General features: G+C 35.4%; 2 protein-coding genes across 2 annotated transcripts in view; one reads left to right on the forward strand and one right to left on the reverse strand.

Annotated features, from left to right (window-relative positions):
- Positions 1-4903, reverse strand: part of LOC137403104 (splicing factor 3A subunit 1-like) — a 32283-nt gene extending 27380 nt beyond the window's left edge. The window contains exons 1-5 of the mRNA XM_068089408.1: positions 4757-4903; positions 3140-3304; positions 2887-3046; positions 1429-1588; positions 838-991 (exon numbers count right to left, since the gene is read on the reverse strand). Coding sequence (XP_067945509.1) covers positions 838-991; positions 1429-1588; positions 2887-3046; positions 3140-3304; positions 4757-4862 — 745 coding nt within the window. The 5' untranslated portion in view covers positions 4863-4903. The remainder of the gene's footprint in view (positions 1-837; positions 992-1428; positions 1589-2886; positions 3047-3139; positions 3305-4756) is intronic.
- Positions 4904-5060: 157 nt separating this feature from the next.
- LOC137403136 (uroporphyrinogen decarboxylase-like) lies at positions 5061-13390 on the forward strand. The gene is made up of 9 exons (XM_068089410.1): positions 5061-5140; positions 5323-5428; positions 6488-6567; positions 7124-7222; positions 10357-10518; positions 11413-11574; positions 11661-11798; positions 12210-12377; positions 13026-13390. Exons 1-9 carry the CDS (start codon positions 5132-5134, stop codon positions 13188-13190), a joined length of 1089 nt encoding a protein of 362 aa, XP_067945511.1. The 5' UTR covers positions 5061-5131; the 3' UTR covers positions 13191-13390.
- The last annotated feature ends 24 nt before the right edge of the window (positions 13391-13414 follow it).

Genomic DNA, 13414 nt, shown 5'->3' on the forward strand with positions numbered 1-13414 from the left:
GTTACCATTTTATATGTTACCATGATATATGCTACCATGATATATGCTACCATGATATATGTTACCATGATATATGTTACCATGATATATGTTACCATGATATATGTTACCATGATATATGTTACCATGATATATGTTACCATGATATATGTTACCATGATACATGTTACCATGATATATGCTACCATGATATATGCTACCATGATATTTGTTATCATGATATATGTTACCATGATATATGCTACCATGATATATGTTATCATGATACATGTTACCATGATATATGTTATCATGATACATGTTACCATGATATATGCTACCATGATATTTGTTATCATGATATATGTTACCATGATATATGCTACCATGATATATGTTATCATGATATAATGTATGTTACCATGATATATGCTACCATGATATATGTTATCATGATATATGTTACCATGTTATATGATATAGCTCATCATACATTGTTATATCAGAGAAGTTCTATCAGCCGCAAATAGTTTTGAAATGCTGAATTCTTTTACTAACTAGACATTACAACATTATATTTTGATACATACCATAATATGTGCACTTTATATATTTACAGCAAATCAAAGTCAAATATAACAGTGTGAGTTTACCAAAGCTTCTAACTTGCTAAATCTTTGGTGAAATTCATGTTATAGAAAGGTTTGACTACCCACTGTCTGTGATATATGAACTTGCTCACACAAATATTCTTTAATAATATTCAATGATTTTAAAGACTCGGCGTAAGTCTACAGTTCAAGTTCTATAGTGGTAAAACTATGCTCTTAGCTTTCCCACAATTCATTTCACTCTCACCTCGCTCTTTCTCTTTCTTCTCTTCTACCTTTCTTTTCTCTAGCTCTTGCTGCCTGGCCCACAACACTCTATCATTGACTTGCTTCAGCACTTGCTTCGAGTTCTTAGCTTCCTTCCTCAGCATCTCCATGAGGTCTTTTGGGGGAATGAGAACCTGCAGACAAAAATAAGTCAAAGGTTAAACTACCAATTACATGTAGAACACACCTACTTGACAGGCAATACTGTCCGATTGCAAGCAATTGATTTGGCTTGGTACATTATGAGCTAAAACAAGCTAGAAGAGAACCTAGAATGAGTCTCGCTGTGAGCCCTATGACATATGTTGTAACGTCACTAACACTACCTGAATAAACAAAAAGGAATTTTCAACAAATAAATGGGGAGGCAAATCAACAGCTGTCATAATACGACTACACAACTAAATGTGCAACCTAATAGGAACCGCTTTCAGGCATACTATTCCAGACTTGAAACTTGACTTATATGCGAGAAATCATAAAACAGAACAACCTTTTATATGACTATATTGTTTCAAACCCGGCAGCGCTGGGAGACAACTCAATTTTACATAGCTGACAATTTGCTTACCTTTGTGTACTGCTCGACCAATTTCGTGAAATAGTTGAACAAGCTATGCTGAGGTCTCAGAAAATCAAACTGATAATTTCTTTGCTCTTTGTTCATCAGAGTTGTTAGAAATTGCCTTCCGTTACGAGCAACAAACTGAGCTGTGAGCTTTACCACGTCCCTGTTAACACATTCAATGGACAATATAGACACATAATATATATTTTTTTAAATTAACTTTCTGTTACGAAGTAAATTCCGGGATACAAGTCGATATAAATCGAGGTATAAAGTTTGGTTTAAAAATCCTGGTTTTGACATATACCTGCCGTATAGATCCACTCCTTCGCTGACTCAAATCGTTTGATAGCTAATAATTCAGTCGGCATTAGAGGCGGGTGGTGCGTAGCTGAGGAAATGGCATTGAAAATCGCCATCAGCAAAAATGCCCATGATTTTTGTATCGTCAGCAATATGTACAACAATTAACAAAAGAATGAACGAGGACATTTCTAGTGAAGACCACAAGGCACAAAAAACAATACTTCACAATCTTATCGGCCGCCTCGCCAATAAAACGAAACTGCCACTTTTAATAATATGTGGTCTGTATGTTTTTAACAGAAAAGCCCTGCCGCAAAACAAATCTATTTACAAGAAAAAGGATGTATGAACAATAGTAGACGTATCTAATGGAATACCAAAGTGTTGGCGTGTGAGCAGATGCTACAAAAAAAGCATTAAATTCTAAAAAACAACATGTTATTCCAGAAAAGAATCCTAGCAATGACAACTTGAATGGTGAAGAATGGGACTTTGCGTTTGATCCATCTCATGGTGAATAAGATCACTATTTAGTATTACTATTTTATAAATAAATCCCTTTATGTCATATCATGTAATTTTGATTTGCATTGGTTTTTTGAAGTTGAATTTTACTAGAATTCATGTCATGAAAAAAGTGATTGTTGAATAGGTGTAGGATGGATTTTGAACTTAAAATTTGGCGTCAAACTTTTGGCTTATCAGCCAGAATTCACAGTAGATGAATGACATTGATGAGATGAATTTGGGATGGAATTGGGACGCAGACGTTTTGGTACTGGATTTTTTGACGAGACGATTTCTGACGCAGGACGTTCTAGCGAAGACATTCGGATGCAGAGGTTACAAGTTCAGAATTTACATATCTTTCGTTGTGAGTTAAAGCTATACAAACTTTAAAGCTTAAGAGAGCAAAAAAGAACAATTGTACATAACGGCTACATTTACGTATTTGACATGTGTAGTTCACGAGATCCTTGAATCGAATTTGGCTAACCATGTTAAACCTTCTGATACCAAATAACTGTAATGTGAATCTTGTTGCAAGTCAACCTTTAAGTGTTAATATTCTAAACTTCTTCAGCATTGCCTAAACTGGTAGGAATCCAAAACAAGACAACTCAATAACTACAAAAAGTAAGAATGGGAACTAACAAATCATAGGCAGAGATGGAGGGTGGGTCACAGATAAACTCAGGCTCAGGAGGCGGTTCCTTGGGGACAACTGGCTCCTGAACAATTTTGGCTGCTTCTGTTGGCAAACTTCGTGGGATGGCAGACGGTCGAGAGATTGGAGCAGTATTGTTGTCAGGACCTATATACAACCACATGAGTGACTACCGTGACAGCTAACATAAAAGTGTTTATTAAAGTGAAATATACATGATTATTGAAGTAGAGGTTTCACCTTTACCCTCGGAGAACTCCTTAACCTTATGCTGGTAGTAGGCATGGTATGGGTCAGAAGGCGTGAGAAAGTTGAACTTTGGATTATCTACCTCATTTCCCTTAATTCTCTCTTCAAAACTAGGCCCATTTCTAGCTACAAAGCTGGCAGTTTTGTCAACAATATCTAATGGTTTGAAGTTAAGGAGAAGTAATATTACCACAAAATCAGCTCAATATCCACAATAACAAACAACACGAAGCAAAACAGTTAATACTTGCACACCAGAATAGGTGCTTGTTAATGAAGCAATTTTGCAAAAAGCATTGGAATATGCAACTGTATATAGGTTATTCCACTGACATAAAATTTAGCACCATTTAACAAAAACAGGTCTGTGTTGTTTTTGTCAACAGGCATGTAAGTTTAATAAAAAATTTGAACTGAAGATATTAACATTAATTAACAAAAATTAAACTTTTACAGTAAACAGTAAGCATCAATAATAATAATCGTAATACTTACCATTACAAATGATAACCTTGTTAGTAAAAAGTGAAGCTATTCAACACACTTACCTCACACAGCATGAGATGCTATGTAGGTGGCATTCATATTAGATTAAGGAGTGTTGAGCATGTCATTCTTCCGATCCTGCAGTATATTTTTGCTATTGTAGTTAATGAATGCTCAATATTAAATGGTCTACTTAAAGACGCAAACTTACATATGAATAACTTGAATGACGTGAGATGCTCACAGCGAATAGTTTTGAGTTAAATATCATATTACTGGTAAAAGTGCTCATTTCAAGTCAACTCATCCATAACAATGACTGGCTGATCTGAACGGTTGGTAAATTAAAAAACCTTTGGCAGAGCTATCAGCACGCACCAAACGAAGGAATTTTTATTAGGCTGCGGGCGCAGCCTAATAAACTAGCACTATTTTAGTTATAAAATATTTCTGCAGGATATAAAGTTTGATATTAGTCTTGCATACAAACTAAAAACTAATAAACTAAGTATAAACACTCACAAATTATATATATAATTGGCACAATAGAAAGTTTTAAAAAAGAATTCAAGTTTTTTAGAGAACTTGTCTTTGTAATAAATTTAGGTTTAGTAACAGCAAAGTTTCTGGCACCAGCATATAGTTAAATTTATGATTTTAAACACACGCACTTATTAATCACAATTGTCCAAAAATAGCTTTATAAAATTAAAAAATATTAAAATATTTTGGTTTTTTATGAAATCTGCAATCATAGCTAGATCCTCATAATTTTTTATACCAACAACAGGTGGCTTAGGCTACACTGCTGAAAGTGAATAGAGTTTATTTGCTAAAATAATTGTCTAAACTTTGTGTTGTTTTTCAATTTATATTGGCATAATTGAAACCGGGTTCTTTATTACCTAACGGTTTAAGATTGTAGACGAGTTGACTGCAAAAACTATTCCAGTTACATAGCAAAATTATTATAACAGCTTTATACTTAAAATTATGACGACAAAAATTAATAGTAGCTTTATTTGCATTTTATTAATGTTTGAATACTTTTTATTGCACGACAAAGAAAGCGTGCTATAATGTTAATGACGCGCAACTTGTAAACGATAGTGCAAAGGATGCTTCTGACTTCTGGAGGTGGATAAATTATGCCAACCAAAGGCTTCGAGACGGTTTCAGTCTCTTGCTGAACTTCAGTTACAACCGCTGGAGCTTCAACGGGCGGCATTTTGAGATGTACAAATAAAAAACTTCTTTATGAGAAAACGTTAGTAGGTGTACGAGATTTCGTATGGTGATGTTTAAACTAATCATATGTGAGATACTAACGTTATTGAACCAATAGAATCGATTGTAATACATTGCAAGTCTTACATAAAAGCGCTGCTTAAAAATGGAAGCGGTTAAAATAGCAGAGATTCGACAATAGGAGCAGCTAAACCCGATGTACGAAACGACCCTATAGGAAATACTGGGCCATCGCAGTATTTTCCCAAAATGGATCATGTAAGTGACACGTTGTTTGTATTGCAAGCATTAGTTCGTATTAAATAGAAAAACAAGTCGATGTTATTGTGAAGTTTATGCACGTATTCATGATAAAATAGTGTAGCATGTATTCAATCTTCTCATAGTAGTGACAGGTATTACAGCTTCTAATCGCACATGACGGTTGTATTGTATTACAGAAATTTCCACCATTGAAAAATGATTTACTGCTTCGAGCTGCGAGAGGAGAACCGGTGGAAAGGGTTCCAGTGTGGGCTATGAGACAAGCTGGAAGATATTTACCAGGTTGGTGAGCATATTCATTGAAGTTGTGATATTGCACCACGTATTTTATACAATGCATATGTGCATTAATTATTGGAATTTCAACAGTTGGTATGGTTATAGCAATAACTCGCGACTATTTTAAAAAAGGTTAAGTTTGGATGTTTGCTCATAGTGATTAAAATTTTGCGATTCAATATGTCTTTAACCTTACATGTGCCTAAACTGGAACTGCTGCGTTGGGTCGACATATGTATGTTTTTGATGCTATATCTCTGTTTATCTGTCTGTCTTCTCTCTTGCTTTAAATTTTTTATTGTGAGATCTTAATTATTTTCTATATAGTGGTGGTTTATTAAAACTAGTTGCTTATTAATAAGTATCTGGGACTATGCACTTCTCAGTTCCAGTGCTAGCTCTATGATATAAAGATTTCAATGGTCAAGGTCTTACATGTGGTGAAAGAATTTTTCTCCTAAAAAGCTTTGCCTTTCTTGGTAAATTAAAATAAAAATGATAATATTTGGTGCCATGATAGCCCGTAAGTATTTTTTGCTCATGATCATTCATTCAACTACATTTGGCGCAACGTACAAAATTTCTGTTGTCTAGTTGCAACAAATGAGAGTGTTAAGTTATTGGAATAAATTTGAAGTCGAACTATGATAATACCAAGTTCTATGTCGATTATTTTAATTACATGTATACTACAATTACGTATTCTGATAATATTACACTTATTTTATGGCTAAGGCCTCCATATATGTCAGGTGTACACGTTGTTGCTTAAGGTTCAGCTACTGTAAATAACCTGCACGTTATATGACAAAAAGTTAGTACAATACTAATACTAAATTAATATTAGAGTGACACTAGAAGACTAGCATTATACTTATACTAGCTTAGTACTAAACTAATGCTAGACTAAGAGAACTCTCGACTAATGCTAGATTAGTCGAGAGGGTCTTAACTAATCCATACTCAGCATCGTTTATCACTGTATTTTATGAAAGTATCTTATTGAAATATAGTATTAAATATTGTTAGACTCTAACTATATGTTTTATAACAAATTTGCAGAGTTTAAAGCTACAAGGGCAGAACATGAATTTTTCAAGGTGTGCAGAACTCCGGAACTTGCATGCGAAGTTACTCTACAGGTATATTTATAAAGAACTTACCTTCCTTCTCTTACCTGCATTTTGTGCCAGTTGTGCAAGTGATTTTTATGCTGAATATTGAAATTGGGCTTGTAATTATGCAGTAAATAAGGAAGTGTTAAGCTAAATAAGGAAATAAGCAGTAAATAAGGAAGCTGGGCTATAAAGGAAGTATGAAACACTATTGTTCAGCCACAGAATTTGCTGTATCATATAACTTTAGATGAAGTCCACTCACAAAAGTATCAGTTTATTTATATATCTGTCTTACCAACCAAGACTCATCAGCCGTACTGAAACATGCACCCAGCGCTTTTATGGCTCTAATTGATATTTCCCATTCCATGTTTGATTCAAAAGTGCACAATTGACTAAATGGGACACTGTCAGGTAGGTTTAGAGCTTACACTAACAAGTTTGTTGGTTTAGTTCCATGCCGAGTTTATCTGTTTGTGAAGACGAACTCTTCACACGTATATTTAGCCACTGTTGTTTATATGAACAGTTCTTTTTGAGGTCAGTGAAATGGATGAAACATCTTTAGATATGTTTGCAGCCACTGAGGAGATACGACTTCGATGCGTCTATTATTTTTTCTGATATCCTAGTCATACCTCAGGCTCTAGGAATGACTGTTGAGATGGTGCCAGGAAAGGTATGTATGAACCTACATGCTTACATGTATCTCGCTTTCGTTTTTTTATTTGCATCGCAGGAGGTTAAAGCAACATGATTGCTCCTACTAACTGTGAAACTCTTTTGAAAAAGCATGTCGTGTCTAAAAAAATTCTCAAGTCACGACGAATATTTTTTGGTTGCCACAAATAAATCATCGCTTATGTATAGTGGGCGTCTTTTAATCAATGAGCATTGCTAGTGATTCGCACCAGCTTTCTGTGCACTTTATGAGTTGTAGCCATAGATATAGTAAACCCTAGATTGGCAAATAGCTATCATTACAATGGAGCAAAAGTGAGGCCTATAATTGGCTGTTGTTTTCACGACGTTACGTCGTAGTGATGTGCATCACAGCATCAGAGCCTTCAATTGAGCAATAAGTTTAGTAGTGAAAGCACGCTTGGCATGCTAGTTTTTAAGTCATAAACGTAACAATAAGACCAAATTCTTAGTGAAATGTCATCAGAAGAGACCACAACACCCCCAGGTATTTCCTCAATTGCCCATAACAAGACAGAACTTCAACTCAAAACAAGAAGTTCTCAACAATATCATAAGCTATCTATGCCGATTAAAGACACCAAGCTGAAAAATGCTAGTGGAAAATAATAGGAAAAACGTCATCATTTCGTCATTGGTTTTGAGTCAGCAGCCAAATCTGTATATGGCATTGCTCAATATCTTTTCAGCAACTACCCTTACATCAACTACTTCCTTACCTTTACGATCAACCAGGATCACATTGAGATTTTGTTTTCTACAATACGATCTAAGGGTGGCTATAACAATAACCCGGATGTGCAGTGCTTTAGATCTGCACTTCGAGCACTGTTCATAAAAGCAGATATCACACCAAGTCCCAATGCTAACTGTATTGATCTGGATGTGAGCAGGGCTGAAAAAAAACTGGCCAACTCCTGCTACATTCTCTGGCTAGAAAGAAAAAGAAAGAAGAGACAAAAGCTGAGGAAGGTGAAGATGAGGAGTTCGGCGATGAGGATTTTTTTCTAACTCAAATGTGATGAGTGTATCAAGTTCTTGACCGATGTAGAAGTAGTGGGAAGTAGAAATAGTGATGACATAGCCCTAATCTCAGTCAAAAACAGAGGAGGATTGGTGACCAGATTGATAGGCCGAATATGTATTGCTGCAGAATAGTGCCCACGTTCAGACATGGAGAGCTATGGTATCACACAGAGAGCTTTTAAACAAGTAACATCACAGACAATAACATATATGTCTTATTACATAACTTCAGTCAAGGTTTTACACGTACAGTGCATGCCAACAGTCTACTCAAAACTATAGTAAATCGCTATACTAAAATCAGAATACACTATGCCGCTTCAAAGCAGGAATCTAGTTCAACCAACCTAAGACAAAAACTATCTCGTCTAGTTATTTTCAGTCATGTCTAATGGGTGTTTAATACAGTGGTCCAGTGTAACTGCTTCTAAATCTCATTTGATTCATTAGTTTGTTATTAGTTTAATTTCTATTTGGTCACTCTTTGTATTATCAATGATATAGAAGCTTCTAAATCATGGTATTATTCATTACCATGTGTGTAAGATTCTTGCCTTTCTCATCCAAAGTCATTACAGTCATACTTCGACTTACGAGCTTAATGCGTTCAGAGACTGAGCTCGTATGTCAATTTACTCGCGTGTTGGTGCAATTTATTTATATATAGAACAATTAAATATATATTGATTGGTTTCCATACTCTAAAAATGTAAATAAAACACTCAAAACAATATATTGTAACAGAAAGAACATGTTGGTTATTGTCCTAACTTACCACACGCTTTCAAAAAGCAACAAATAAAAAATAATGCAAGGAAATGTGATTAATTAAAATGTAAAATTAAATACATACAATAGCAGCTAACGCTAGCATTTGCCAGAGAGGGAGAGATAAGTTATCCTTCATTACAACAGTTAACTTTGATAAATTTGGATTTTATCCAAGTCTTAAAAGACAAACTTAAAAGCAAACATAGAAGCAAACATTAATCTTTAACTTAACGTAATTAAAATTTCTTCGGCGTTCATAGTTTTAAATTTTTTGCTGGTTAGCTAATTTTCTTTTGTTTCGCTCGCACGACCAGCCGGCCATTTTAAGAGAAACCTATCTTAAGGACGTTTGCCTTTGTCGCCCTTTCAACATGTTGCGATCAGGACGAACACAGGTGTCGCCACCAAGGGTTAATGCACGACCACTAGCCATCTTGTCCGAATGTCTATTTTTGTAGTCTTGGTAGATAGCACCACCCTTTTTATATAGCATCATCGTTTCAGTTACGTAGTCACCGGCCAATTGTTTGTCTTTTATCCAAAGCCTGAGCAGTCTCTCCATCAGCGGTCGTGAAGATCGCTGCGCCGTTTAGAAACTATGGTTAGTCCTTTTGCGAACTAAATGCCCTGACTATAATCCTTCGGTTTGACAATTGTGGATGTATTTCTGTCATAATGCTGAGCTAGCTCAATCACGCATACATATTTTGCATATTTTTCAATAATTTTCTGTTTAGTATCAATTGTTATCATTCGCTTTTTCTTTGCATTATCTATCCTTTTACTAGCAAACTTTCGGTCTACGCACGGTACTTTTAATTCACATAATTCTGCACTGAAAATCGCGCACAAAAAACATGGTACAAAAGTATAATCTGAGCAGTTGAAAAATACAGAGTGATGCTGTTCTCATAAAACACCTCCGACATACTTGGCAACTGACTCATGTGCTCGTATCTCAAACACGGCTCGTATGTTAGTGCTAAAACTTGCTTAAAAGCTGGCTCGTACCTCAAGTTTCTCGTACGTTAGGGCACTCGTAAGTTGAAGTATTGCTGTACATAAATTTTACATATTTTCAATAAAATATGCAGTCTCAGATGCACAAACTATGGAAAAATTGAGCAGTTTTTAGTGCTAAGTCAATAGGAGTTAATAGATCAGCTGATTCGCTTCGCACATCACCATGACGTTGCGTCATGCTAATTATAGGCCTCACTTGTTTTGATTATTCGCATATCTAGGGTTTACTATATCTATGGTTGTAGCTCTCTTTTAAGTTTTGTTGAATTGTAAAACCAGTTTATATGGCAGGGTCCATCTTTTCCTGAACCTCTCGTTACTCCAGAAGATATGGAGAAGTTAGACACTAAGTGTAAGGTTGCTGAGTCTCTTTCCTATGTCTATGAAGCTGTTACACTGACAAGGATGAAGATAGATGGACAGTGTCCTCTTATTGGATTCGCTGGAGCTCCTGTAAGCGGATTACCTACTCGCAAACATAATTTCTTTCATATTCAGTGTTGTTTATCCGAGTTACGGAGGGTTGTTGCCAATTTTCTGCTGTGCAGTGATCTTTATGTATGGACATGGTATGGCATAGTAATATGTTTGCAATAATTACATATTCATCCCATAGGTTAGTTCATAAGCTGTGCTTTAGATTTCTGATTGCTCTTCAGAATTGAATATCTTCTTCATGAAATAAATCTATGGAATAGTACTATCTCGTCTCTAGATGGTATTAACTCTATTGAATAAAGTATCTTGTCTATATGGTTGCATATTTTACCTATGGAATTGTATATATTATCTACAGGTTGTACTCTATAGTATAATATCTTAATAGTACTATACTTAAGGAATAATAGCATGCCCTATTAAATGAATTGTTCATACCTGATATAAAGGATGAAGTATCTATCTACAGGATGGAATGTATTATCTATGGGATGGAGAATCATGTTTATAGGTTGGAATATACTATCTATAGGTTGGAATATACTATCTATAGGTTGGAATATACTATCTATTGGTTGGAATATACTATCTATAGAGTGCAATATAATATCTATAGGTTGGAATATACTATCAAAAGGATGGAGTATACTATCTATACTATAGATTGTATACTCTTCTATAGATAAGATTGTCCACCCAATAGATAGTGTATTCTATACTATAGATTCTATAAGATGAAGTATTTATCTAAAGTCTGGAGTATAGCATAATAATGCTATACCCATGGAATAATGGCATGTTCATGTATGAATTGTTCATACCTGATGTTCAGGATGTTTGAGACAATGCTGGCTGTTTTCTACATTGAGTGTAGAAGCTCTGTAAAATCATGTTTGTTTTATATTGAAGTGGACACTTATGAGCTATATGATAGAAGGAGGTGGCACTAAGACACATTCCAAGGCTAAAAAATGGCTCTATTGTTATCCTGAAGCCAGCCATAAACTCCTGCAACTTTTGGCTGATGTCATTGTTGATCACCTCGTCCTTCAGATATGCGCAGGAGCTCAGGTAAGTCTGTTTAATTCCTTTAGCTCTGCATCCTTACCTCAATCAATCGCTATGTAAGTTTTGATATACGTCTGTTTGATCCGCAGCTCGTGCAGCTGTTTGAATCTCATGCTGGCATTCTCGGACCAAATCTATTCTACAAGTTTGCTCTGCCTTATATAAAGTACATCTCTGTGAAGGTTAGGGAAGCTCTGACTGCTAAAGAGGTGGAACATGTTCCAATGGTATGTTTGTACATTCATGTGGTGTCATTGTATTTTAGTCTTTCTAGTTGGAATTTTAGATTTTAGTTGGACTGTTGTAGCTCGCATTTCATTGATATCTGACTTGAAAAAAATATTCTTTTTGTATTCAGTCATTTGTCACTTTGGATATGATTTTTTATAACCTTTTCATGTTTTAAATGGTATTTTAGATCCTGTAATAAAATGGAGACCATCAAATAATCCTCCTTGACCTTTAGATAATCCCCCTTAATGTCTTTAAACAGTTTTACTATCATCGTGAAAAACAACTAAATGAGCTTTTTATAGTTCCCATCTTACTTGTACAGTGACGTACTGACTTGTTCAGTCTGTAGTATGAAAAAAAGAGTCATAGAAAACATCGAAGATTTATTGTCTCATATATTTTAGACAATTTTTGCAAAAGATGCTCATTTTGCTCTCGAAGAATTGGCTGATAGCGGCTATGAAGTTATCAGCCTCGATTGGACAATTAAACCCAAGCATGCCCGCAGTCGCTGCGGTGAGAACGTGACCCTCCAAGGAAACCTTGATCCATGCGCTCTCTATGCCAGTAAGGTGTGTTAATCAGTACCTCGCACTCTATTGTTCTATGCCAGTAAGGTGTGTTCATCAGTACCTCGCACTCTATTATTCTATGCTAGTAAGGTGTGTTAATCAGTACCTCGCACTCTATTATTCTATGCCAGTAAGGTGTGTTCATCAGTACCTCGCACTCTATTATTCTATGCTAGTAAGGTGTATTAATGAGTACCTCGCACTCTATTATTCTATGCCAGTAAAGTGTGTTAATCAGTACCTCGCACTCTATTATTCTATGCCAGTAAGGTGTGTTCATCAGTACCTCGCACTCTATTATTCTATGCTAGTAAGGTGTATTAATGAGTACCTCGCACTCTATTATTCTATGCCAGTAAAGTGTGTTAATCAGTACCTCGCACTCTATTATTCTATGCCAGTAAGGTGTACTAATGAGTACCTCACACTCTATTATTCTATGCCAGTAAAGTGTGTTCATCAGTACCTCACACTCTATTATTCCATTTGTATAAAAGATAAACTAGAACGCAAATGTATCAAAATATTGGCAGGGTAAACTAATCTACCCCTTCATTAGATCTAAGACAAGACTTGACAAAGGTCTTTCTTCTTAGAGCTGCTCCTTACAGATCTTTTGTATTTACATTTAATTTGCCACTGTTTTAGGAGGAAATAGGCGAATTTGCTAAGGAATTGGTCCACAGTTTTGGCACAAAAAGGTGGATTGCCAACTTGGGCCACGGAATGTATCCTGACCACGATCCGGAACATTTGGAGGCTTTCATAGAAGCAATACACAAATATTCCCAGCAACCATCCGATGAACTTTAGTGCACATTCCACAAATGCTCTTACTCTAGTCTTAGGGCTTCCGCAGTAATTTAATAGTTTGGTAAAACACCTTTGTAAACGTCTGTTACTCTTTCAAAGCTTATATCATTGATAATTTATACTCGTTTGTAGCTTTTGGAAAACTATGTTTGCTTATGCTATGTACACACCATCACTGTCCTCAACACATTGAATACAAATCAATTGAAACTACCAAACTATGC

Source organism: Watersipora subatra, chromosome 1, assembly GCF_963576615.1.
Source record: "Watersipora subatra chromosome 1, tzWatSuba1.1, whole genome shotgun sequence".
Lineage (NCBI taxonomy): Eukaryota > Metazoa > Bryozoa > Gymnolaemata > Cheilostomatida > Watersiporidae > Watersipora > Watersipora subatra.